The sequence below is a fragment of the Vanessa atalanta genome, chromosome 2, assembly GCF_905147765.1.
Source record: "Vanessa atalanta chromosome 2, ilVanAtal1.2, whole genome shotgun sequence".
NCBI lineage: Eukaryota > Metazoa > Arthropoda > Insecta > Lepidoptera > Nymphalidae > Vanessa > Vanessa atalanta.
The window spans coordinates 4,802,582-4,830,430 of record NC_061872.1 but is presented as its reverse complement, the minus strand read 5'-3'; the positions used below and the strand labels follow the sequence as shown (position 1 = coordinate 4,830,430).

At 31.8% G+C, this 27,849-nt stretch overlaps 1 protein-coding gene across 4 annotated transcripts; it reads right to left on the bottom strand.

Annotated features, from left to right (window-relative positions):
• Positions 1 to 116: 116 nt before the first annotated feature.
• LOC125070382 (choline-phosphate cytidylyltransferase A-like) lies at positions 117 to 27,849 on the bottom strand. Of its 4 annotated transcripts, none has more exons than XM_047680248.1 (8): positions 27,379 to 27,849; positions 11,276 to 11,498; positions 5,510 to 5,607; positions 4,715 to 4,877; positions 2,910 to 3,079; positions 1,625 to 1,857; positions 1,266 to 1,338; positions 117 to 633 (listed from the first exon to the last, which is right to left on the bottom strand). In XM_047680248.1, exons 1-8 carry the CDS (start codon positions 27,511 to 27,513, stop codon positions 577 to 579), a joined length of 1,152 nt encoding a protein of 383 aa, XP_047536204.1. In that variant the 5' UTR covers positions 27,514 to 27,849; the 3' UTR covers positions 117 to 576. The 4 variants fall into 4 exon arrangements, with proteins under 4 accessions (XP_047536204.1, XP_047536186.1, XP_047536213.1 ...); XM_047680230.1 differs by having other exon boundaries at positions 1,274 to 1,338; positions 27,379 to 27,835; XM_047680257.1 differs by lacking the exon at positions 27,379 to 27,849 and adding an exon at positions 19,569 to 19,988.

The window sequence follows — 27,849 nt, the reverse complement described above, 5'->3', positions numbered from 1 at the left end:
GTATTTAAAGACAGCACATAAAAATACTTTGTTTTTAAATAGAAATAGTCTTATCAACAATATTTTTTTGTAATATCACTTCAATGCAATGCAACAAAAGGCGAATAAAAAAACGGTTTATAATATAAGCACCTCTTTAATCAAATGTCAAAAAGTACTATACAAATAATATCTGTGATACTTTCTGCACCTGGTGTATTTTCGGTGCTAATAAATATTGCAGATATTCTGCAATCCATTCTAAATGAGATAAATTTACAATAAACAAATATAAATAATAATATGATTAAAACTAATAGGATTAAATACATTCATTCATTTTTCCAGACAACAGACACACAATTTTAAGCCGTGACATACTTTTTAATAATAATTAAATACATCAACTGAACAGCTTATAACAACGCTCGCGGCGTTATTATCACGTCGTTAACTTTTCGATGTAGTATGGACGTTGCACATCGTATAAAAATACTATGACACATTTCCATATAATATCAGTGTTGTGTGGAGACTCCTATAGATACGGGCTGGTGTCCTGGTACTCTTCGTCGCTATCATCGGAACCGTCGTCTGTCAACTGGCGTTGTACGGCCTCTTCCGATTCCCCAGCACCGTCAGAGCTCGATCCATCTGCAACAACAAATTTACTTCATGTAGGTACATACATATATGCATTTTGTTTAATTTCAATATAATAAAAAATTACAGAACAATAAGAAAATCTTGTGTTAGATTTCCCCTTGAATGCCGTTCCCTTTGAATCCTGTTAGTTTGACAGAATAGTGACATTTTATCTAAAGTATATATTTAGGATATATTGTATAACAATAAACTTCCATAGAATGGCTAATTCATAAATACTTTTATTTTAATCGTTATTCAAATCTATAATGTGTTACTTGGGTTATATAAATTACACTTATGTGGTTCAGCAATTTTTTTGTCTTCGCAAACAAATACTCATATAACACATTCTCTGAAATTATATACTATTAACACTAGACAATGCATATATATATATATATATATATATAAATTCAAGAGCACACCTACTATATTCTAATTATAATCTATTATAAATTGAAAAATACTTTTGTTTTGTAAAAAATAATTTACTACACCTATTTTTTTGTACACGACTATTACATAACATAAGAATTAGATAAAAAAAAATAGTGCAACATAAAGAAGCAGTAGCGTGTTTGTTTATATAGTGTTTGGTATAAGTTGTAAGCTAGAAAAAGCTACAAACAAATAATTACCCAGTTACCTGCTTGTTGCTCCCAGAGGGCGTCGCAGCGACGAGACTTGGGGGGTGGTGGAGACGCCGACCCTCTGTAACAACATACATATCATAAAAACCTTGAAAAATATTTAACACAGGTAAATAAGTGCCGCAGACATATTTCTTTAAAAAATGGGCTGTTTGCTACTTTGTGTTTTTTTAAAGCCTTTGAGAATCGGACAAATTGGGGCACGGTGTTGTAAGTGTGTTTAAGTTTCTAGTCCTGGGTAATTTATTTTTTATATTACAAAACTATTATTTTTTTTATTTAGCATAGTTAAAAATAGTATTACTATAAAACAAACTTAGTTTGGTCAATAATTAATTAGTATCGACCTGTGTGTGGGTGAGGGCGAGGGTGGGTCGCCGTTTTCACTGGGCGGCGGAGAGGAGCGCGGCGAGGGGGGTTGGCTGAGCGCCTGCATGAGTCGGCCCTTTGACTCATTCCAGATATTTGAAAGCCGTCCGTCCGGACCGAACAGTAGAAGGAATGCGTCGATCAACTCGCGAGACTTCTCTTCCCACTTTGTTAAGATGTCCACTCGCTTCTCGCCTATATTCGTCATCACCTGCAAAAATTCGTTCAATATAGAGGGATCGATATTATAATGCAATGTATCATGACTACAATATTGTATATCAAATAGCTCTTTGGTCATCAAATTTGTCTCTTCGGTGACACAAAAATATTCTGAAATGTAATAAGAACTCCTAACAAGGTTATGCTATATGTATACTTGTTTTTTTTTGAATAGTGAACCGCTATTTAACAAACAACATGGGATTTTAAAAAATATGTTATATCTAATAATTCGTTATTACGAAGTTTGTTTTTTAAATATTCGGTTGGTCTAAGAATCGTTTTATCAGGTTAAGTAAATTCGTTCATTGACTCAGGGCCGGATCTACCATATGGCTTTTTGGTCTTCAGCCCAGGGCACCGTGGATTCAAGGGGGCCCAACTAAGTCAAATCAAAGTCAAAAATAGACGATAATGCGAAATATTCCATAACTTTATTAAATTAAACAGGTCGGACGGTTTCAAGTCTATGTTCAGATATGTCTTAGGTGGGCCCCTAAGTAGTCTTAGCCCTAGGCCCCCTAAACTTACGGTCCAGCCCTGCATTGACTTCAACAAAACGAACATAACAATTGTAATGAAACCTCTGTAATGTTTATAATATTTAGGATACTCTATTTAAAATTGTAATGTTGACAAAAATCGTGAAACAGAGTAAATTATACTCGATAGATATAGAGATTTTAAACAGAAATTATCCGTAATGTATATTCTGTATTAACACTTAGGGGCAGGTCTGGGGGAATCCCAGAGGAATAAATCGCGGAAATCGTTACATTGATTTACTTTTTATTAAGATAACACTGTATGTATGTATATTATACTTTACGACGTTAGTCATTTATTTGTACGTTCATTTGCACATTATGATACGAATATAGACTTGAACTAATGTATTAGTATAAAAAATTCAACATCGATACACAGCACCTACAAATAATAAATGAGTAACAAACAGACTTAGTACTTACTGGCTAGAATATAATTTATACATTTGTCAGAATTTTTCAAGGTTATTTAACTTAAGTACCGTACACTCACTTTCTTTCCCTTGTCTTTGAGTTCGTCCATCTTGTTTTGCAATCGGAATTTCTTTTCATTGAGGAAAGACACGTTGAGCTCCTTTGCAGAGTAGCCGCGGGCGAGATTTCGTCGCACGTAGATGTCATAGTCGCGTACTATTCGCGCCACGATATCCGACGTCGACACGCCTGTCAAACAATATCCCTTACATTATATTAGGTATTATATTACGTGCATTGTATTCAATGACGGGTCACGGTATGATAGTCACGTCGTGTGTAGCTGTCAGCTGCCATATTTATAAGCACCAGGATACTTTGTCGTATATTTTAAATAATTGTATTAAACTCTTTCTGAATTATGATTATTAATACAGAGCTCTTATTCTGTATTAGAAGGAGATTTGGTCATAATCGCACAATTACATGTTAATGGATATGACAGATTACATCAAACATAGTATGTAGATTTCATCATTTGCAATAAACTATATAATATCACAAATAAGAAAGTATCTCTCGCCTGTCTGCCTGTTGCTCTATCCGAGCAAAACCACTTATAAGAATTTCTTATGAAAAAGATTAAACTCCAAGGAAGATATTATTTTTTAGGCTATTTTTTATGCCTAATTTCTGACCAACCCCTATAGTGCGAACGAAGGCGCGGGCGACGCCTAGTTTACAATAAGAAAGAGTCACTTTTATTACATGTCGTATGTTGCGGGTTAGATATGAAGGTCAGCAATATGTATTGTAGTTATATAAAACGATAATTTATTTTAAACTGTTTTGTTTAGAAAGTTAAGTAACAATAGGTCGTAACATTCACAATCAGATTGACCCGAAGCTGATTAAGGCTGAGAACAGCCATAAATAACTACAAACGGTCAAATTGATTTATCTATGGAATGAATTGTTACTTGCAGTCAAATATGTAATTGTAGAAATAATGACGACCATACATATATATCTTCTATAACCATGTATGTTAATAAACTCCTGATCCACCCATCAGTTTCGGGACACGTATATATTGTATTAACAATTAAAAAAAACTATCACCCGGAGAAGTATGGACGGCTTCTAATACAATTTTATTTCATTTGTCTAGATAGAGTGTCGCACTACAAAAGCTTAGGCCCCCGTGGATTCAAGGGGGCCCCAGCTAAGTTAAGTCAAAGTCAAAAATAGACGATAATGTGAAAGAATCCATAACTTTATTAAATTAAACAGATCGTATGGCCTGAAGCCCTGCGAGTCCTGCAATTAATCAACCCCATGTGGTGTGGTGGGCCCCTAAGTAGTGTTAGCCCAGGGCCCCCTAAAATTACGGTCCGGCCCTGTAGAGACTTAAGAGTTTTTCGCCGCGTTCTCAACGATCGACACTATCTAGACATTTAAATAATCTAAATAAAATACGTAAAATTATTTTCTTACATGAAAAATTTTCTATCCAATGGATCATTTACGTAAACTAATTATGTAAGTAGCCTACAAAAGGTATATTATTTTGTTTCCACGCACGCCATTATTTGTAGCGTTAGCTGGCGGCCTTGTAGCTTTAGAACATAGTGTTATTGTTTACAATATATTTCATTATAAATTAACGTCTAATTACGACGACGTTAAATAACGACGTATACCAGAAACGATAAACAACAACAGGCCAACACGGGTCGTCATCGATATAAAAATGGGCGCCAAGACTTCGGCTAAGACGTTGACATGTCTGGATCTACCGTTAGAATCATCGAAATGCCATTTTTAACCGTACATTTTCTATTCCTATTGTCTGTTGAGTAGCGTTATTATTATTTGACTCACCCTCCGTCCTTTCGGTAGCTACGAACATGTCCTTGGCTTTAATCATCGCGTAAGTGTCCTCGCAGTCTTCCGTCGTGTATGGGATGTCATCGTGCGCCAAGAAGTCAATCTTATGCTTTTCTAAGAATTCCTCATCGTACTCCCAAGGCGCGTCTCGAACAACCTAAAATAAAAATATATTAAACATATTATTATAAGTATGGCTGAACGTATTTGTGAGATATGTGTGATTTAAGAAATATTATGACATTAAAAAAACTCGTCTATTCGAAATATGAATGAAAACGAATGCGTGTTAATACTTATATTACTAACGGCAACTCGAATTATTTAACGGGAAATTTTGTGTCGCAGTCTTAATTTTTTATTAATTTTACTAATGACATTACAATAAAACAACAATTGGCCTTTGATATTGTGTGATGTCTAAGACGATACAAAAAAATCCTGTTATTAAAACGTGAAAAGTGAAACACAGATTTCATAATAATCCTACGTCATAAAAAAATATAAATTGAAATAACTATTACCTATATGGAATAAATAAAATACGAAAAAAAAAATCGAATACGTTCAGTTGAAAATAGCTTTTAACTGACCTAGTCTATATATTTAGTTTTATTGAGGCCAGAATTAGAGACATGGTGTTAATTTGTGCTTTGGTAACTTGTACATTTTCTATACAACTGTTTTTTATCACGGACATATTTTAGCGCCAGAACGGTTCGAGGTTGGTTCTTCATTTATCATTTTAGATACAGGTATGAGAAGTGATATTTCTTGTTTTCTATTTACCTCGTCAACATATCTGCAGTGTCTGACGGCCTCGTACCTTTCATCTTCTGTCATCACCGTGCGCCCCTTCCGGCTGTGTGTAAGTTGGTCACTGCATACTAAAAAAAAAAATGATGTCATTCTTATATATTCATTAATAATATCTTAATTTTATATCTAATAATGAGTATCACGTATCGAACATTTTAGTATCGTATTATTAATATCGATATTTGTAGTTTATTGTTATATCGTAGGAGTAATAATTTGAAAATAAAACTGATAATAGTTACAAAAATAAAATATTTGTAACATTGTATTAAGCCGGAATTAAATACAAGCAAGTATTTAAAAAGGTTTTTTATTTATCATGATAACTTGTTATATGTGCATATTCCTTATATCCTTGTATAATACCTTTCGAATAATATAATGACCCGCCATTTAATAATAAAAATGCACGACAATTATCCATTATCCGCGAAAATACCCGCTTACTTCCGTGTTTTAAATAATATATGTATGCGGATTTACATATAGAATTGAACATTATGTATATATCAGTATAAATAAATTTATTGGGTACAAATTTTGTAACCAATTCTTAGTTTACTAGTGCACCTTTTGTGCCGGTAAACTAAGAAATAAAGTTTTGTATTTTTTAAATATTTTTATGCAACGACGGATTTTTCATGATTACACTATTATCTTAATAGCTTATTTTTATATACAAATTAATAGAATTTTCAAATTATATACAAAATACTTTGGTTATATTTTAATGTCGGCCAGATGTCAATGTCCGAACTAATATTAGTTTGTTAGCGAGTCATTTCGCATGTCTCGAGGTACATCACGCGGGGCATGTACAATTGTACACGTTTACTTGTTGGTTAGGCTTTGTGCGAGCTTTATGATGGTGAAGGAACCACCCAATAATTACATATTCTACCGCCAAACATCAATACTTTGTATTGTTGTATTTCGGTTTGAAGGCTGAGCGAGTCGGATACAGACACGAGGGATATAACATCTTAGTTCCCATGGTCGGCGGTGTTTTGGCGGTGTAAGCAATTGCTAAAATTTCATACGGCACCAATGTATTTGGGTAGTGATGACCACCTATTGTCAGGTATATTTGCCAGTCCGCGAATCAACAGAATAAAGAAAAATGAACAACGTGAGCGCACACATATAATCAACCTTCTTGGAGAATCATTAATACAATACAATTTTATTTTGATAACACTGATATATTTATAGAATTCCACAAAAGATTGATAGTCGATTCTTGATGTGCCAGGATTCTTGTGCATACGAGTTATATTTTAAAATGTTTATTTAATAATTTCTACTTTTTAAATTGCTAATGTATGCGGGCAAATTTACCCACCACCATCCCGAAGCCTATTTGCACATCGGACTTTTTATTCTAAATGGAATACTTTCACAGGTTTATAATTAAAACCATAATCTAAAGTAAAAACGATTATCATAATATAGTCACTTCAACGGAGTAATTAAGGTGTACCTTTACTTACAGCCGATGTCTTAATGAAATAGCTAATTAAGACATGCAAAAGCAAACGTTGATAAGATATCATAAGGAGTTTCTCTGACCTAGTTTTAACTAAACTGTTTCTCAATTAATCTGGATTATTTTACGAGTTACTTAACTGATTACACAGTTATTATTTAAACATTTTTAATAAAATCGAATTTAAGTTTATTAAAAAATTCAAGATCTTTGGTTTTTACCATGCGAATTCTACAGAAAGCTTTTAAAAATGAAGTAAACTGATCTATAAAATCAAGGTGCGGATATACGTGAAACAGTTTCGTTTGGGTGTCATTGATTCGTTTTTTTCTTGGTAATTGCTAGAAATACTTTATAAAAATATATAAGTTAACTTACATCATATACAACATTTCCTCTTCCTCCCCAAATAATAAAAGGTGGTGGTGAGGTTTCCGCGCAGCATACTTATCGGTAACGCACAATTGTGCAAAGTCAATAACATATGTATATTGTTTTAAGTGTACTGTAGGGGTTAAAGGGGAAAGCAAAACATTTAATTATAACTTTCTCCATTCTTTACGTCTCTTTTTTATGTAATTTAATATCGTCGAGTTTGTTTGACGACACCAAGATTATTACATTATTTATTCACTTCTACTTAAAGACAGGAGTCATTTATTTCTAATCTTAAATTTAAACAAATTTGACATGCTGTATATTCTCTAGAAATTTAATAAATTTTTTCTCACTCATCTACATCGTCCTCAAACTCAACAAAAATTGTTTAACGGTCGACTAACTGGTGACGATACGAACCCAGTTGGGCCTTCGTCGGTTCTAGCTATTACTAAAAAAAATGTAGTTCAGTCAAGGTTAGATTGCATTATTTTTAATGTTACAATTCACTTTTCACAACATTTATATTGGATAAGATTATATATATCGAAAGCACATGTATGTTGTGTGATCACATTACTGAAACAGATACATCGCGTTATTGTTTTTATACGGCATTTGATAAGGCGTATTAAAAAACGTGCGAGTTGAAAAATGCATTTCGCAATAATCAGAATAATCTTCAGCCAATCACACCGGCTAGCACGGCAACCTAATACGTAGAAAATTAATGTATTTTTTAAATATACGGCCAAACAAACGTCTTAAATGAATTTCGTCATCGCAGGGGGAAGCGGTGAATTCTTAGTAGTGTCCCGAATGTGATATTTAATATGGTTAAACGGGTATCGCGAAACTTGTTTAAGACTTTTTTGTATAAAACGATACCTTGCTCGGGTTTTTTTTAATTACTTTTATTGAGAAATAGGTACTCAGAAATTCTTATATAGAACTAATGTAATATTATGTATAATTATTTATTACATACAGATTTGACACGTGTTAGACTTACGTAATCGTAGTCTTAAATTAACATTAAGTTTGTAATATTATGTTGTTATTGGACGTTAATATTTTTCATTTAAAATTACCTAATTATAATATTTCAAACAAAAAAAAAGAAATATATGTAAATCATGACACTTTCCGCCAAACAAATTTTATAATTGGCATTCTCGATTTCAAAAATTTCTCAGGGTTACAATAAAGTGATAGTATCGCCTTTCAGTACAACTTGCTTCAGTCTCACGTATTATTTCAGGGCCGATAAGGCGTCTCGTGTCGGTGGTTATCTGGCGAGCAAGGTTGGAGACTCGCGATAATCACACACTACTCATAATCGCAATCACCACTTCGGAGATAGTCATGGTTTGCGTGTGTAATTAAAATCGTACGATCGATGAGTCCATAGGTTGATTGTACGGTCAGCAACGTAATATGCGCCAATATTTTTTACAGAGTTAATTAATTCATTCATTCAAATATGTCATTATGTCGCGTTTTTTTTAAATATCAATATATCTTCTTCACTTAAGAACAATATCAATCTAATAAATGAGTAAGTAAATAAAATCAAAGGCAAAACATCTAAAGGCGCGACGGATAATGGATATGGGTACGCAATAATATCAAAAACTTGTTAATGCATACCAGCAGTAGAAATACTTGTACTGAAATACTGGTTTTCAGCTCTTGTTCTCTGAACAATGTGAAACCAGTTTTATTTTGCATAGCAACTGTTTCAACACAAAAGAGTTAAATATGCTTTCGTAGTCGTTTCTCCTTAGGTCAACGTAACATAAAATCGTGTTTTTTGAGACTCTATACATAGTTAACAATATAATTAAAAATATATTGTCCTGAAGAAGTATACATATTGTACATATTTAAATAAACGCTTTTATTACTTTGAACAGGCTAATCCACATTCTTTTAATTAACTCCATAAACGACTTGTAACTCAGAACATAACGCGATCGTCAAAAGGAAGAAAGCTATATGCGACATGGAGCTTAATAATTAATTATAATATTTAAAGATATATGCTGCATGCATCACAATAGTGTATCAACGTAAGTCGGTTTTTAATGTTTCACGAGTGCAATACGAATTGAGTTCAAACAGAATGACACTGCATGGAATTTTACAGCCACTCATCTGAAACTACTTTCGCTAGTGGATTTATTATCATCCGCCATCATACGGGTGAGTAGTTGACGTGCTTAAGTGTTCGTTTGGTTGCGACAAACACATATTCCCTTAATCGATATCCGTGGGCTGACACTTTACGTCTCTATTCTATTCTTACAACTAGTACAGATTTTAAATATAATTTATTAATATGCTAATTGTATCTATTAACCTAACTAAATTCCGATTATTTTGCCTCGGAAACTCATTACAATACACTTGAAATGACTTATCTTGTAAATGTTATATTAGTAATCAAAAATCAAATTAGATTATTATTTGAAGATATGATGTTTTTATCAAAATTTAAGCAAGATAAAATCGAATACTAGCGAAAATAAAACTAACGAAATTTTGGTCATTTGATTAGATCATTCTCAATAAGCCAACTATTGCCAAAAAGAGATACCTTAAGCCATTTCGAATCATTATTTTTGTAAAATTAAGCAATATTTTAAACCATTTAAGTTGCTCGCGTAGGGATTGGTCGTTGATGTTACGCATAGAATGTCCTTTTTATCAAATTTCATCAAAATTGGTTACGAGGTTTAACCGTGAAAAGACAACAGATAGACAGACTAACTTCCACATTTACAATATTAGTATAGACAAGGATGCAGATTCCCTGCCCTAGGTTCAAATACCAGAAATTTACCTTTACAGTTACAGAACACTATCGTGCCTAACGCTTATCTCGCGCCGGTCGTATCGCTTTGCCTTCTAATGGAAATACGAGACGCTGGCTGTGTTTGCGCATACTTTCGAGCTTATTGGTTCTTAAGAAAACGTGACAAAAACTCAATCAAAATGAATTCCAATATCCAAAATAGTTCAAAGTGATTTAATAAAATAAATACCGCAATAAACATTTACATTTAACTAAGGCTACGACAAAAGTTAAATAAAAGGTTATTTTTTTACCAAATTGGTCTGTCACGGCGTGATAAAAATGCATTGTTACATCTCAATTACTGGCTCAACGATAAATGCTCTAAAAATCTTGTCTAATCTGCATATATATAATGTATATTCAATAGATGTATATTTCATAGAAACAGTTACAAATAAATGATTTAAATTCTAATGTGGGCGCGCCGAGTTAATTTTAATATTAACGCACTCATATCGCTAGAGTTTTTTCAATGAGGTTCAAGAGTTCAAAAGAGTTCCATAACCCAGTATTATTCATGAACCAAAACAATCCATATTAAAAATTCGCCTACACTTGAACTGACTTCGTCGAAACAAATTATTTATGATATGAGCAATGACTTATCTATACTAAAACATGAGGGAAGCCGCAGGCGATAACTAATTCATTATAAACTTGAGTAATGTCATCTTCTAAATTAATATCCGAAATACTTTATTTTAAGGTTACTCAAATTTCCCCTTTCATTAGCGTTACGGATATAAGAGGGTACGTTAAAGGGATGGCAAAGGAACAGCTCACTTGCCAGATTATTCGTATACAGCTGAGTTATTGAGAATTATTTATTTAAAATTATTATGACAAAAGAGTCTTCTACAAATCTTACTCCAAAACATAACTAATATACAACACACTTGACTGTCATCGTCAACCGTATTACAATTCTAGTGACGTCATATACGACGTAATCATGAATGAATGAATATGAATGAAATAATAAGGAAAATTTAGTTCCATGTTTTCAACTCACCTCCAACAATAAGATATACATTTGGGAAGACAGTCTTCGCTTGCTGTAGTTGTCGTGCGTGGCCCTGGTGGAACATATCATATATGCCGTCCGAATATACCCGCACTTTGCGAGACGCTGTACCAGATAACGCCACGGCTCTGGGAATGCGACCATATGAAATTCTTTCTCTTTCTGCTACTGCTTCCGGATCGGTACTGAAGGGCGCTGCCATCCGGAGTGACTGAAAAGGAAAGAAAACCCTTAATGTTAAAACATACTTATTTCTTTGCTACACATTGAACACTTGTATGTGTTCAGGACGTTTAATATAATCTGAATTATAACAAATGTATTTTCTAATAAAAATTATCTATCTTATTGTTTTCTTATAATAGAATAAATTTTCAACTTGTAATATTTTTCTTAGCCTTCTTAAAATCGGTTTTACTTCCATTAGAATATCAACCGAAACAAATTCAGAATAAGTTTCAAATTCATAATATACAGAAACATTTATTCCATTATTTTATTAATAATTGTGGAAATTGATAAATATTTTATTGAAATTTTTTTTTTTTTAAGAATGGTAGGCAATCGGGTTGAGCGGGTTCATTCGAGATTTTTATTTCTTAAACGTCATTTCCTTGTTCGTCTGACGCAATGCTTTGGGAGGAAAAGATTTATTTGTTTTAGTAGAGCTATTTGTGGAAAATAAAAACGGCAAAAACAAATGCCAAGTTTTCTGCATTACACGGTATTTAATTGTAAAAGTATAAACCACGCCGATCGTTATTAATTAATGATTTGGAAAATTAAAACCGGGTCCGTTACTAGTTTTATAAGAAATTATCAATTATACGCTTATAATTATTATGGAACTTGATACAACAAATGTTACCTGTAGTACCTACAGGTAACATTTGTTGTTCGTTCGTTGTTGTGTGATCGTTCATCGTAATTGTTATACAATAATTATATATAGGTACTTTTATATCAGTACTCTAGCTGTTCCCGCGACTTCGTGCGCGTTTGAATTTAACAAAAGAGTTATTGTTGTAGCCAAAGTTACTCCTTATTACATCAGCTATCTACCAGTGATAGTCCCGTCACAATCGTCCAGCCGTTCCAGAGATTAGTCGGAATAAACAGACACAGTCAAGAATTAAAAAAGATGATATTTTGGTATATACATACGTGTACACATATGCATTTAGTAAAAAGCGGTTATTTTAATATTAAAAACAGGCACTCCAATTTTATTAAATGTATGTATAGATATAAAATATAGGGAGACGTTTTCTTTGTTTACTCTAACTGAAAAAGCCATTATACTAATTACTATTATAATTCATAAACCTCATACTCGAAAATGTTAGGAGAATGTTGCAATATACAATATTGTAAAATAACTAATTGTTATTCGTAATTGCAACGAAATGAAATGTTTACTTTTGACCTGAAAAACTTGAACTTCATGTCGTTATAATCAAAGAATTATAAGTCGATTGGTTCCATATTAAATAAAATAAAAAAAACATATTCCTTTATTTTAGCTTCTTTCTCGCATATATAATTCAGGTTTTACCCGACATATTACGTCAGCGCCATATTTGTGCGCAGTTGGAGCATTCGCAATCAGGCGTCATTCATGGTGTATAATGAATAGATCGCCGTTACATTAAGCTAATGGTAGGTTATTGCTTAAGTATATGGGTTATTGTTTGTTGATTTATTAAAGACCCGACTCTGCGGGTAGACGAGTCTACATATAACGTTAATAAATACATAAGAACAAACATACAAAAAAAACCTTTAAGTCCAGGGCATTTGCTGGCGTCCGCAGAATACTTGACCAAAGTATCGTCACAACCGAACAAAAAGTTTAGGAACGCACAGAGGATAAACACATGAACATTCATTTTTATTTATAATGAAATCAAATAGTTTACCGTTACAAATAACGTTAGCAGATAACTCGAAATTATCGCTCGTTGTGATTTATGTGTAGGCATTATATTAAATGTACTATGTGCGGATATAAAATTTAATTATTTCATTTAGTATTTACTATTTATAAAGCACGTTTTTCTCATTATTTATTACAAACAAATAAATGACGAATAATTATATTGAACCTGTTGCGAAATAATGGGAGATCGAGTGATTCACATGTTACGGTGTCAAGGTTCAGTACCGATTATGTTGCGATAATGAAGTGGCGTGATGTGACGTAGAGGATCGACGGGTCCATATCACGTTTATTATCTGACTCGACCATCCGCTCTGCCGCTCACTGGCTGGTCGTCGGCATTACTTCATACCTAATGTGACCACACGTCGAGACAGGACGGTCCCGTATTTGAAATTGACTCATAACATACTAGTTTCAGCCCGCGGCTTAGCACACTTGTTAGAGTGGGGACAAGTTGTTTAGAGACCCTAGTCTCAATAGCTCAACTGTATACGAACAAAAGAAACGTTCTAGGTTCTCTCCACGGCTAACAAGTGCCTACATATTAATTGGAAGGGAATATTATGAGTGTTTGCGAAACAAAATACGGAACTCGATGCACAACGTTTACTGCTCCGACACGAACGAAAGTAACACATATTTCTTTTAAAATAAAGCCCCGTTACAAACACTATGTAATATAAAATATATGTACGTCTCAATAATAGAGAATTACTAGTAATATGTAAATTTTTTATTCAATGATTTTCTCCGCCAATGTCACGTAGGATGAAAAAGACACGTAGGAAATTGATCGATGCGTTTAAAATTGCAATATTAACTTAATGTTAAAAACAAACGTTATTATAATATGTAGTGGATAATTTAAGACTTAATAAATGATGTATAATTAAAGTAATTGTAAACTATATTTTATAATAATTCTTACTTTCTAGGATATATTAATAAATGTTCTCGATAAGAAAATGAAATAATTATTGTACATTCATAATGCAATTTGTCTTCTTTTTTTGTATGATAATTCCCGATGATAAAAGGAGATAAATAGCTGTGTAACAATTTACCCGTTATACAACGTTCATTCGTGCAGCCAACTAGTTTTATTATCTGTATATACGTCCCGTTTTGAGTTCACAGAGATCTGGCTAGCGTATCCATCCACCTTATCAACTAATTACCCTCAATTACGTGCAGTCTATTAATAGATATCCAAACGCACTGTGACACACGCAGATTATGACTAATCATTTTCGTGTAAGTGTAAATACATTGGATAAACAACATGAGGTGTTTCCCAAATTAATGACATGTCCGCTAATGCAATGTCGAGCTGCGCGTAATTTTCTTTATTATTTTTTTACGGCTATTGCAAATGAGAGACCAGTGGATATAAAATAATGGAGATCTTAACTAAAGGTTTACATCCGAGCAACAACCACTGTGTTATCATGAACATTATTTGTGTTAACAGTTTACGTCATTATACTTTTAATCATAAAATTTTGACAATTGTATATACAACATACCCTTTTCTAAAATAACCGTCCATAAATCTTTTAGGAATGTTTCCGACAATAAATTAGTTTTAATGGCTAGGGTAATTGTCCATACAACCAAGTGATTAAATTATTGTTTATTTATTTCAAAATGAATATTGTGAATTTAATTATTAAAAACGAATAATAAAATTTTAACTCATCAATTAATTGCAATTGACTGCAATAAATAAGGATAAGGAAGGATAACTTTCTAATCTCGACTTATCGTAAATTATATTTATATTATGAAAAAGATTATCGCGACAGTTTTACACGTGATCACTTGATGTCGAAATTATATTATTTAATTATTTATATTTCGCACGTATATTGATACATTTTTAAGTGCACCTCCATGGTACAGTTAAACTAAAGATCTAGAAAAAAATAAGAAATTTGATTAAACACATATTTTATAAAAGCTGGAGAGATAATACGTATGCGCGAAATTACGAATCCATCTGTAGATTTAGATCTGTTTACTGAGAAAGTTTATAAGATATATGTATAACACTTGTAATATTATATGTAACACGGAGCGAAGTAGTTTAGAAAGGGTTTAATGTAGGGATAACCACGTGGAGCAGCCTTTATAAAATAATTGTACTAAATTGTTTATAGTTCGTTTGGTGACGCAATACGTTGAGTCAGCGATTACAAAGATCTTCAACACGGTAGGTTTCTGACACACCCATTCACGTTAAAAATAATACAATTAAAACAAAATTAAAAACACATTTCCTCTGCCTTATTGATTCAATAATTAAAATGACATTTTTGAATAAAAGTAGATTACGTTATGATTAATAGTTACAACAACAATAATTGACAATTATCAATAATTTCAATCTTAATTGCGAGTTGTAAATATCAATATCCCGACGGGGCGAGACTTGCGTTACTATACGAGCAAGTGACTTTGCTTCAATGTATATATATAATAAATAAATCTGTATAGTTCGTGTAATTTGATAAATATGTAAACTTTTAATACGGTAGGCGAACGAGCTAATGGGCCACCTGATGGTAAGTAGTCATTGCCGATAGACATTGGCGCCGTAAGAAATTTTAACCATTCCTCGCCAATGCGTCACCAACCTTGGGAACTGAGATATTATGTCCCTTGTACCTGTATTTACACTGGCACACGCACCCTTCACCAAACCGGAACACATCAATACTAAGTTTTACTATTTAACGGTAGTATATAGAATGAGCGTGTAGTATCTCCTCAGACCGGCTTGCACAAGGCACCAAGTAAACAATTTTCTTTAAGCGTTCCTGTAATTCGCTATATTATTTATAAATTTTCGCTAAAAATAACTAGTTTGCTGAAATTATTTATAGGCCTCTCATAGTAACCCTTTGGAGCTGTGGAGTACCACAAAACGTTTTTAAGGCTGGCTTTGAGGTTCAAAACATGCGTGTTGGAAAGTAAACAGGGAAAGATTAGTGAACTAATTATTGAACACGAGTAAGGCATGTTTGTAAACAATAAACGAATAAACATTACATGAATCAACGTTAATTACGTTACATATAATCTGGCAACATACTCATTGAAACAAAATATCGAACACGCCATGCGATTTCAAATATAAGACGTATCAAATACTCAGACTAAGAGGCTACAGTATATATGTAATATAATAAAGGTAACTACAATGTTCTATACAACGTAGCTTGAGAAATTGGAAAGCGCTCATTCAATTCTAGTGGCTGACATTTAAGAGAATTGTGGTTAGAAAACTGTAGCGGAGAAACAACGAATTCAAATACATTTTTAATTTTACGTTAATCGCTTCGTTGTATTAAAATTCAAGTAAACGTAACAATATGTATAAGACCCATTGCTGAACTACTGCTACTAAGGTTGGTGCATCATCCCAATCTGAGATTCCGTAGAATCGTGATCTGCACCTTGATAAGCTACTGATTAATTTAACTAATTATTTAATAGTTGAAAATTATAGAACGAATGATGATGAAATCGATAAAATTGTTTATTTTCAACAATTCCTTTCAAAAATTTATTACATTTATAAAGTTTACAATGAATTCAACCTTGTAAATCAACGACTCAAAAATCCTTGTAAGAGTGCGTAAATAAATAAAGTATATTTTAATGAGATGTTTTAATTGGTGGGAATAGTTATGTGCATAATGTTATCCATCAATTTATATATAATAAAATTATTACACTACGTTAAGTAACATAATTAAATTCTAAATGTCATTTTTTTAAACCGAATTCAATTAATTGAATGAGTAGGTAATTTGAACAGTGAGTAAATAGTATTTCTGACATTATGTAATAAGTAATACATTAATATTATAATAGACAGTTTACTATAAAACGCTAAATTGACGCTTATTGTTTTAGGAATTCGTATTAAAATATTATGTATGGCACATAGTGAGTATCAACTTGTCCCTCATCAAAGGTTTTGTTAAAGTACTACAATGTTCTACGTATGCTTTAGTAATTCTTGTGAGTTACCACTTTTAGTGGCATTATGGATGGTAAATAATGAAACAAATAATTGCAGGTTGAAATCTATTAATATTGCAGTCAAAAACGCAACATCGAAGGCTCGTTCTCGATAAATACGTTCTAATTAAGAACTGTTCTTAAGTAATCAGACGGCAAATTCGTGGTCAAAAGTTTATCGGGATGTTTTTTTTTCAAATACTATCAGCTGAACAGGTCGAGAACCTACGGGAGAATCCGGTTCAATTACATTAGAGTCCAAGTAAACAGGGATGTAAATTCAATAATAAGAAATACGAAAGCACTATTCACGCGACATTTTTTTAGCTTCCTCGTTTAGTCGTCTGCAATAAACCACTGCTTACTCACTTTTTTCTACTCCCGTTAATAGAGATTGACACTTTTAGCGCGTTTCAACTAAAGTTTTTTCATAATAAGTAGTTCGGTATTTCGATAAAATGCTAATTATAATTAAATTATCACTTACAGTCACACTGAGGTTTATATAGAGTTTTATTACGGGGTTACCGGACGGGTAAAGCTGAGGTTTTGCACATTTTTTACCTTTCAGGTAATAAAACACAATGCAAAAGCACAATGAGCGCTCCGAACATTAAAATAAAACAATAAAAGCGAATTTTGTCCCAGAATTTTCTGTATTTTAAATATCAGAAGAGAAGATAGTTAGAAACCACAAAGTTTTCGTGAAGTTTTGGTTGCGTAGACATGGATCGGGAATGAGCAAATTACATATGAACGCTAAAAACCGATCGTTCTTACGAAGTAACATAAATGTATACATTTATATGATACAAGCAAACCGTCGGCAGACCTTTCCGAAACACGCAGCATCATCTGGTATAAGTTTTATGTAGGTATATTGGCTTAGAAGTTTTCACAGTTAGCGAATGCCAAAAGGTATAGAGAAATATTAATTATTTCATTATATGTTTACGTAAATCCCTGCGAGCGACCACATGCAAATATTCGTTATAATTAAGGTATGTAAATAGTCGACGTATAAATCGAATACTCAAAAGGCCGATCATTTCCTGCTACATATTGTCTGCGTACAATGCAAATTGCAACGAACTGACGCAAGCTAAGATGCATATATTGTTATTGAATTCGCGAGCAATCGGTGATACTTGTGCCGATTCAGTCAGCCATCTGTAAGGACAAAATATATTTTCTATCTCTTTCTGATGCATGCGACTAAAAAGGATAAGTATTTTATACCTGTTATATTATGATAAATTATTATTTACAATTACTAAATTGGCACCTATTGTTCTCACTAATATGTTAAGCTTCGGTGATTTATGTCAAAAGACACTTAAAAAGTTTATGATGTTTGTTGTCTTATTATCAAATAATGATGGTAATAATTACGTAAACGGAAAATGTTATCATAAGACGGCGTTAAGGCCCTGTCAGGTGAGGCGATAAAAAATATAAACTTACCTCATAAATACGTCAATTATGTCATGAATATGCAATAATAATACATTGGATCATGTAACGTCAATTTGGGACCATTGTTAAGGTCAAGGTAAGTGAACTTTGTTCACGTAAAGTTCCATCGTTGTTAAAAAATATATTTTTAATGTTGTTACTATACATATACGCATACATTATATCAAAAATTTTATCGCATTTGTACATATTATTTAATATTACAATAAATATGTGAGCTGCTTTTTATTTAAATAATGTGTAGATACTCGTTGTTTTTTTATTCCATAGAATTGACAAATCGAAAGGAGGAAATACTTTATAGCCAAACAGTGACCATTTATATTCGGAGTACTCAAAAGTAATTCAGCGATTTGTTTAATAATTTACTTGGATTTTTTTTTGCGTTAGACAATCGTTAATTTTACTTTGGATATCATAGTATATCAAACAGAACTTTCTATGCCGGCTCACACACTACTATGCAAAACGCTTTCACCCATTCATGGCGGAAAACGTCTCACTTATATAAATAAATTAAATATATAAACATTTTATTGACTGTAGTTACATCATCACAACGTGCTTGACTAACAAATGAGGATTTTTAATGGACTTTAAATTTGGTTATTTTAATTATACAACCTTTAATTTTATTTCTATCGAGTAAGTGTTAAGACTGTGTTCTTATTTTAATTTTAAGCATCACGGGAAAGTCCCTGAAGCCTTCCAAGAAAATCTTATCAATGTTGTCATAAAACATAATCTATTATAGTCATTAAGAAACATATGGTCTATGATCAACATTTTTTATATTTTATAATATTTAAGTAAATATATATTATTTGTACTCACACTACTGTCTAATATTTCGGGTTTAACGTATCCGTTTTTTCGATAACCATTGAGACCGGTCTCCAGCTTCCCATTGTGGTGACCATTGGTCAATGTCGTGGTCATTGTTAACGCTGACATCATCAACTGTTTGTCCAACTTTCTTTACTAAATAGGGCACAATATAATTTTTGCTAACACAAATATTCACTGAACAGTTCTCGCATCGTTGGCAAGAGTACGAAAGGTTTAAGTGAACTGTTTTTCAAATAAAAGTACAATTGTGTCAATATTTTTCCGAATTCAAGCGTGTTCGATAATAATGACAGAAAACCGCTGGTCATGTAACAGAGATTTTCAAACAACACGCGCACGTTCCCCGCGACGGATTGGAAGCGACTAACTATAGGTTAGTTGAGCTTGAGCCGCGAGTAGATTTGAAGTAAGAAGTGAGCGAGGAATGTATAGGTTGGAGGGCGTCGGCGGGCGAGAAGTGGGGGGACGAGAGGGACGTCGGCGGTGGCGCGACGCCGACGTGGAGGTTTGTCAGACACGCGATGCGCCACGAGCACATTCACTGGAGGCTCCGGCTGTCCTCGCTCAAATATCATCATATCTCAGTTCGAATACCATGTTTTGACATTGCCTCTTAATTTTTTACGTGCCTTATCAAGCGATCTTTTAAAACTATCAATTTGTGTATTGTAGGAATCTTTAACTGGAGTGAAAAGATTTTACAAGCATCGTTGACTTGAAGGAACCTAATTTAACATTGTTTTCAGAGCGGGAGATGATATTATATTACATGCCTAATTATGTTCTTATCATATTCTTGAAGGATCAGATGAGTTGATGACAAATTGAGTTGTGTGAAGTGTTGACAATTTGATTGTATATCTAGACTGACTAATCATAAGAATTAGTTTATAACAAACGTTAATGATTAGGAAATCGTAGCTTATGTTCAAAATTCGACATTTAAAAACAAATTTTTAATATAAGAAAAAGCTTTTATCGTTAATATTAAAGATATATGTAACGATTGTGATAATAAAGTTAACAAAAAAACAATGATTCATATACATACGTCTAGAGCTCTAGATCATTGAAATGAAAGAAATGTGAGGCGTGCAATATTGAAAACTACACTAGTCACACACGCATCATTAGTCGACTCAAAGGACGTACGTGCAATTCTAGAAGATTTGCATTTAGTAAAGCGAATGCTGCGAAACTCAATTGAAGATGTGATCAAAAAGATAAAAATATTATTATAGTATGTTATATTATGTTTATTCGCATAACATGTGATTCAATTAAACATGTCAATGATTGTGCCATGACAAAGTATAAAATCGATTAAATAATCCGTGAGAATCGTGATTAAAATAGTGAGCATAATAGTAAATAATTTTTCCAGTATTGATAGTAAAAAATTAGTATTATAAAACTTTATACATTATTCATTATCACCAGCACTCAGTGTGCGCAAAATTTATTTTGACCATACAAAATGTCTTTGTACCAAAGATTGTGCAATCAGTTGGGTCGAACTGGTTTTAAATTAATTTACAAGATTTAAACAAGACTTTTTTTAATTGAATAGTACTAATAAATAATAAAATTGAAAGATCTTAGATTCTGTGACTTTACACATACCGTCCCAAAAATGAGTTTTTATCACCCCGAATTTAAAAGAATTATATTTCTTACGGTCACGGGATTTAATTCTTTGAATAACAAACAACAATTACACTGTCATTAATTCGATTAAACGACTTTATGATTACTCGTTAAAGTCTTGAAAGATTTAAAAAAGATGAGAATCTAAAAACCCATTTTCAAATGAAAGAAAATATTATTTCATTATATTTTATTACAATTGTTATTATTTAAATAATAATTGTAATAAAATTATTATTTAAATAATGAAGTTAACGTAACCTCCAGCAGCGACGGATCCGTTAGAAACGACCATGTAAACACCGACCTTCTATGGGATTGTACACATGCTCTACTTTTTATAGATTTTTAATATTTTAATACTACTGTTCGACAAATCGTTCGTAATTATATCTATCCATTGTTCTAAACATTAACAAGAACGAAAATAAATAACGTTGTGTTTCCAATATTTTTTTATTGATTACACTAATACTCATCAACAGGAGCAAACACCAGAGGTGAGAAAGCTACTCAAGCGGTGTTGCTTTTATACATATATATTCTTCATATTAATAAAAACTTCTGTACGTGTAATTAAACTCAAAAACAGTTGAACCGATTTCGGTTATTTTTTTGTGTGTTTCTTAGCCACTGGTTGGTTACGACCTACCCTGGCACTACGACCGGGAAGTACATAAAATTCTTATTTCACCTGGACAAAGTCGGGACGGACAGCTTGTATATTTATAAAATAAAACGTCTTGTAGACAAACTTTTAAAAATTAAAACATAATTTCAACAAAATTTGTGTTCCTTGATTGCCATGATGAAATAGTAAGGTAAACCCGTATTATATCATAGGACATTTCGGCACTGACGCGTCTGCAACTCATAAATTTATTTTCACAGTGTTAGCATGACTTGTATATTTTTACGAGGAAATATTAGAAAACTTACAACCTAACAGTGAGCCACACCTAACCTGTCACCTAACGTTGCTCAGGTCGACAACAATATGTTAAAGATAAAAATATATGTTGTAACAACAAGTACCTATACAAATTGTTTTTAAGATTTTTATAATAAGATAGATATAAATTAAAACTATTATTGCTAAGCATCGTTATGTCTTATAACTATTTTTATTTGTGAAATTGATTGTGTCGGTTTTCCCGTCTTTTGCGCAGAAAGGAATCGACGTGTGACCAACCAGGGATTCCCAAACTATTTTGGAGTAAGACGGTTTTTTCCTAACTGTACTCATTACCTCAGATAACATAGCCAAATTACTTTAAAAATCCTATCTCAAGTTTTTTTCTATTGATACGAAAAATCTTTGCGGTTGGTTAAGTGATCATCATTTTCTCAACGTAATTTAACAAAATAGCGTGTAATGATAACATAATAACCAAAAAACAAATTTCGACCTCTTGGTTTTAAATAATGTTTTCTTAACTTATCATATTTAATCTACCTTTATGGACCATATAGCATGATTGCATCTTAACATCGCGGCTTATTACCTAGAAATTTAAGGATTTTAAGTCATCGACTCTCGGTAAATATAATTTGGAAGAGATAAATGAGTCCTTTATGCGCTCTCGGAAGCGAGCTGGCATGACGTGGCACATGAAATCACTGAGTATCGAAACCTATTTTTAGGTACCAAAAAAGTATATACTTGATAAACTTATGATTTATAACAGATATACATTTTAGTAGATTAAATAAAAAAAATAGCATAACTACCTTAATAAACTATCATCTTAACTCGTTTTTAGTACAGATGTTAAAGTAATTTAGAAAAAAAAACGAATAACACACTGACCGAATTGTTATTGCCAAGAAAATTTTAATATGCTATGCGTGTTATGCCAACACTTCCAATAATTGAAAATCGAACAAATATATTTTAAAAATAGAATAGAGACAACTTCTCACAGATAGAATTGGGTTTATGTAGATAGTTGACATTGAAACACGAACAGCTAAGTTGGCGTGCAAAGAATAACTAGCCAAAGTTTCATCAAAATCAGATGAATGGTTAAGCAAATCCATAGAGAACAAACATTTAATTTTTTATAAGGTTTACATAATGTATATTTTCATTTGAGTTTGCCCTTATGGATGTAAAACTAATTCCATTATACTTTAAATTCGACTAACACATTTATTAAGTTTAACTTAAAAAAAAAACAAAAGACTTACGACCTCTATGAATACATTTATTACGAACGTGACGAATTCGCCACTGCCATACTTAGGTTCTACATATAGAACCTAACACAACGATGTCGACCTATTTTATGCCTTTGCATGTTTCGTGAAAATTAAAACATTATATCATAAATTTACTTACAATTACAAATATTAATTAGAGGTACAAATTAATATGTATTCGTCTAAAACACTACCTTAAGCCCTTATGGATGTTATTTTATTTTCTTTATATGTATATTGTATAAGTATCACTTGTTTTTTTTTAATAAAATTGTCTTTTAATCGTTTAAAAAAGGTGAAAATCTGACAAAATTATGAAACAAAACAAAAATTTGAGGTTGAAACTAGTTCACGAAACTGGCAGATGAGAGAGCAAAAAAAAATCAATAAACTCGGTCTGCGTTCTGGATTTTTCACGCAGATTTAAAAAACTACTGAAATTGAAATTATAAATAATAGCTACCTGCCCCAGCTTCGCACGGGTGCAAAGTTTCACGATCACAGTTTTTCAGTCATTAGACAATACAAACCACTATGTCCCCGCGTTTTGAATCTGTAATATCTTCAAAAATATTCATATTACATGCTGTAAAGAGCCATATTGATCTAAGTATGTTAAATTCACAATCTATTTAAGGTACTTAATTGGATAAGGAATAATGCGGTATTGCTTAAAATCGCTTCGAAAATGAACAATACTGTACGTTATTTTGTTCTATATCGTGTAAAAATGTGTTTATTTACGACATCACCTTTAAAATTATCAGTGTTTCTCTACCGTTCCCTTGAATCAATCTATCTATTCAAAAAAAACCGCATCAAAATCCCTTATGTAATTTTAAAGATCTAAGCATACCATAGGGACAGACAGCGGTAAGCGACTTTGTTTTATACTATGTAATTATAACAACAATAATTTACTGCGTTGTATATGTTATTTTGTTACGCTACTTTCAGGTTCCTATTTATTTGGACATGCATTTATTTCAGATTAATTTTAAAAAAAAAACAGATATATTTCGTAAACAAAAAAACACAGGCTATTTTTGTTAATATTTTATCATGCATCATCATCATTCATCTAATGCATCAGGACAGCACATAAGTAACGAATAAGATATGTTTCCACTTCATTTTTTTCTTACTTTCATTCAAAGAAAGAAGAACTGTTTTAAAGCAAACAATATCGCTGGATGATTATTATGATATATATGATGACATATTTTAGAATATCGTATTGTGAGCAAATTTGTCCTCTACTGCAATCTGCATTGTACCTCTCCTACAGCTGCGTAAGCATAGCATACCTACTGCGTAGCCTTAAACATGTTATTGATCAACTGCCTAATATATTATTATAAGACAAAACTTACTTTTATTTTTGTCTTTTATTTCTGCAAGTGTTATAAAATGTAACACAGTACATGTTCAAGACAAGAATGAGTAGAACCAATAAAAATTGTTTCATTTAAGTGAGATTTATTACCGTCAACGACACAAGCTAAAGTTGATAACAACGGAAAAATATGATTTTTTTTAAGTTATGTCTTTGTATTTTTCATTTGAAAAATGCACGTGTCGGAATTAACATGCCAATTGGAAATTTTATTCTATACTAAATGTCGATCGCGGCTTCGTTCATTTTTTTGAGTTAGTCGTCAGGTGTTAGATATAAAAAAGTAACCTTTGTGCTTTCCTTAGGGTTCAGGCTTGTTCTATTCCAAATTTAATCAAACTATGTCCAGTGGTTTGCCCGTGATAGACAGACAGAACGACGGAGGTACTTTCGCATTTATAATATTTCATTGCATAAGATTTATTTAATATTATGTGTTAATATAGTAGCAAATAACTCTAGATGTCTAATCGAATCTACAGTAGACTATTTTAAATTTATATTTTATAATATTCAAAATTTTAAAGCAAAAATGATTTTAATTACAGACAAAGTCACAAAAAACTCTTAAAAATATAAATAATAAGGATATATTGAAAACTCGGACCTGTTATGATAATTACTACATGCAACGAACAGCAAAAAAATCTACACTGCTCCATATAAATTATGGCATTTTTAGCTACTAAACCTAATTTCCTTTTAAACATTATAATTCCGTCCCGTATTAAATACTAATTCTCGGAAAGAAAAAATATGACAATCGGAGTAGGGCACACGTGTACTACTATGTATAGTAGCGGTCGGATAAGAACGGAGGTGTTGCTTGGCATTACCAGCTATGATTAATGAAGTGATAACTATTTTAAAGAATATATTTACATGCGTCTATTATACATTATATATTATTATTGCTATTTTGTCATTGATCCGGATCAAGACATGAAAACGGGATCTTAAAATTACAAAAAACGCACTTGCCGCGTATCGCCTCATTAGGGTACTTATCGGAAGTTATTAGTTGAGTTTAGTATTTGCGACTTTATGATACAGTATAGTAGATCAATTTATCTCAAGCCGTACGATTCACGTAATACTATTGCGTACAAGTATACAAACTGTGGCATGGTCAGTGATCACGCCACGCCACATACTTGGCGACGCGCCCAAACTTTTGCATTATTTTTTTTTACTATCGTATACGAGATATTTTATAGTTTATAATGCGTTGTAATTAATAGGCATTATATTTGTTTTAATTAATTTAAACTTTTATAACTCAATTAGTAATATGGAGCTAAGTATAATGTCAAATAATACTTCATTTAAGCAATGCGAGAAAAGTATAATTTCCACATTATGTCTTCTTCACCTAAATTCTTATCATTAATAAATCAGAAAATATTGTTTGTCTGTTTACAGAGATTAATAATTTATTTTAGAGGATTTTTATACTTTGCAGGGTTGCTTAATTTAAATGGCTCTGGCTCTGGCCATGTAGGTAGTTGGTATACTTTTGTTTACGCTGGTCCCATTTGTTGGGTCAGTACATTGTGTATATGGTACAAACAGCTGTGTAATATCACTGAACTTAAATTTGTATATATCATAGTTTCTGCAATTTTTAGTAAACTATATTTAGTAAATAATAAACTGTAATATTATTTAATGCTAACTAATTATTTGAATATTCATAATTAAATTAAATTGTGCAACTTAAATAATAATATTTAATTTAATTAAATTATTTAATCACAATTTAATTTAATTATAGGAGAGCTATAAATAATTATAGCTCTCCTTGTAACACATAAATTGTTAATTATATATATATATATAAAACAAACCTATTCAAATTACAAACTGGAGTATTGAACTAGAGCAATGTTAATACTAATTTCATTATAGTATTATTCAGATGTAACATTGTACTTAAAAATAGCACATAGTATTAAAATTGAAAACACAATTATTCAAATTATCTCATACAAATCCTTTTTTAACATGTTTTTAATCATACAGTCACCTTAGGCAGCACCCGAGACTATGGAATTGATTTCTAAAATAACTTAACTATGAGTTATAGACTTGAAATTTCAAATACAATGCAGGATTCCTTGATAATTCTTTTTGCAATGAAAGTATGAAAATATGGTCTATTCTATGTTTAATGAATTATTATTACTGGTAATTTGGTATGAAATAAACCAATGTAGCACATATTATAACAATTTAAAGTTTTGACTAACTTTAAAAGGAGATCAATATGCACAAAAAATTGTATCATTCAATTTTAAAAGTCATTACAACAACACAAATATATAAAATAACATATATTTTATAGTACAATTTATATTAACCAATTCAAAAGTACTTGAAACTGTAACATGTAAACATAGTTTTTATCAATGCTAATTAAAATTAGAGAAAATAGTTAATATATCCCTAATTTATTTAAGTAATAATAATGTCAGTGAACTCGAATACTCGTCTGATTATTTATTGTTATAGTACTGTATATAATTTATTAATATTAAAAATATTTCTAACCTGTGCTAAGTCTGAAGATGTTTGGCTGCTTCTTTCAAGACTGGAACCCCCATTTGCTACCTCCCCACTTCCTGCTTCCAATAGCTTTGAGCTCATTTCCTCTTCGTGTGCAAGCCGAGACCTCTTTCGAGACATTATCTCATGGCACGCCGGTTTTATTAAAAAGGCACCTTGTTTACAATTTCCACTCGTAAATATTATAAACACGATATTTAATAGTCAGGTTTACAAAATTATTTGAATTTACTATTTCGATCTGCAAAAAACAAATTGAAACCAAATTGTTCCAAAATCTCAGTATTCAGATTATAACCTTACACGAAGAGTTGAAACGGGATAGTTGTTAATTTCAGACAACTTAAAACGATGATGGTAAAATTAATTTAAAAAATATATCTATTTATTTCAAAGAAAAAAATAAATGTTAACATCGAGTGACAAAAAATGTGACTGACAAGTTACACAACAAAA

What these genes read in the sequence shown, in the direction of transcription:
- LOC125070382 (XM_047680230.1), bottom strand. Translation starts at nt 27,513, where the DNA reads ATGTCTCGAAAGAGGTCTCGGCTTGCACACGAAGAGGAAATGAGCTCA. An exon ending in ACTGCAGATATGTTGACGAG is followed by an intron (nt 4,878 to 5,509) that starts GTAAATAGAAAA and finishes TTTTTATTTTAG; the next exon opens with GTTGTTCGAGACGCGCCTTG. An exon ending in TCGCCCTCACCCACACACAG is followed by an intron (nt 1,339 to 1,624) that starts GTCGATACTAAT and finishes ATGTTGTTACAG; the next exon opens with AGGGTCGGCGTCTCCACCAC.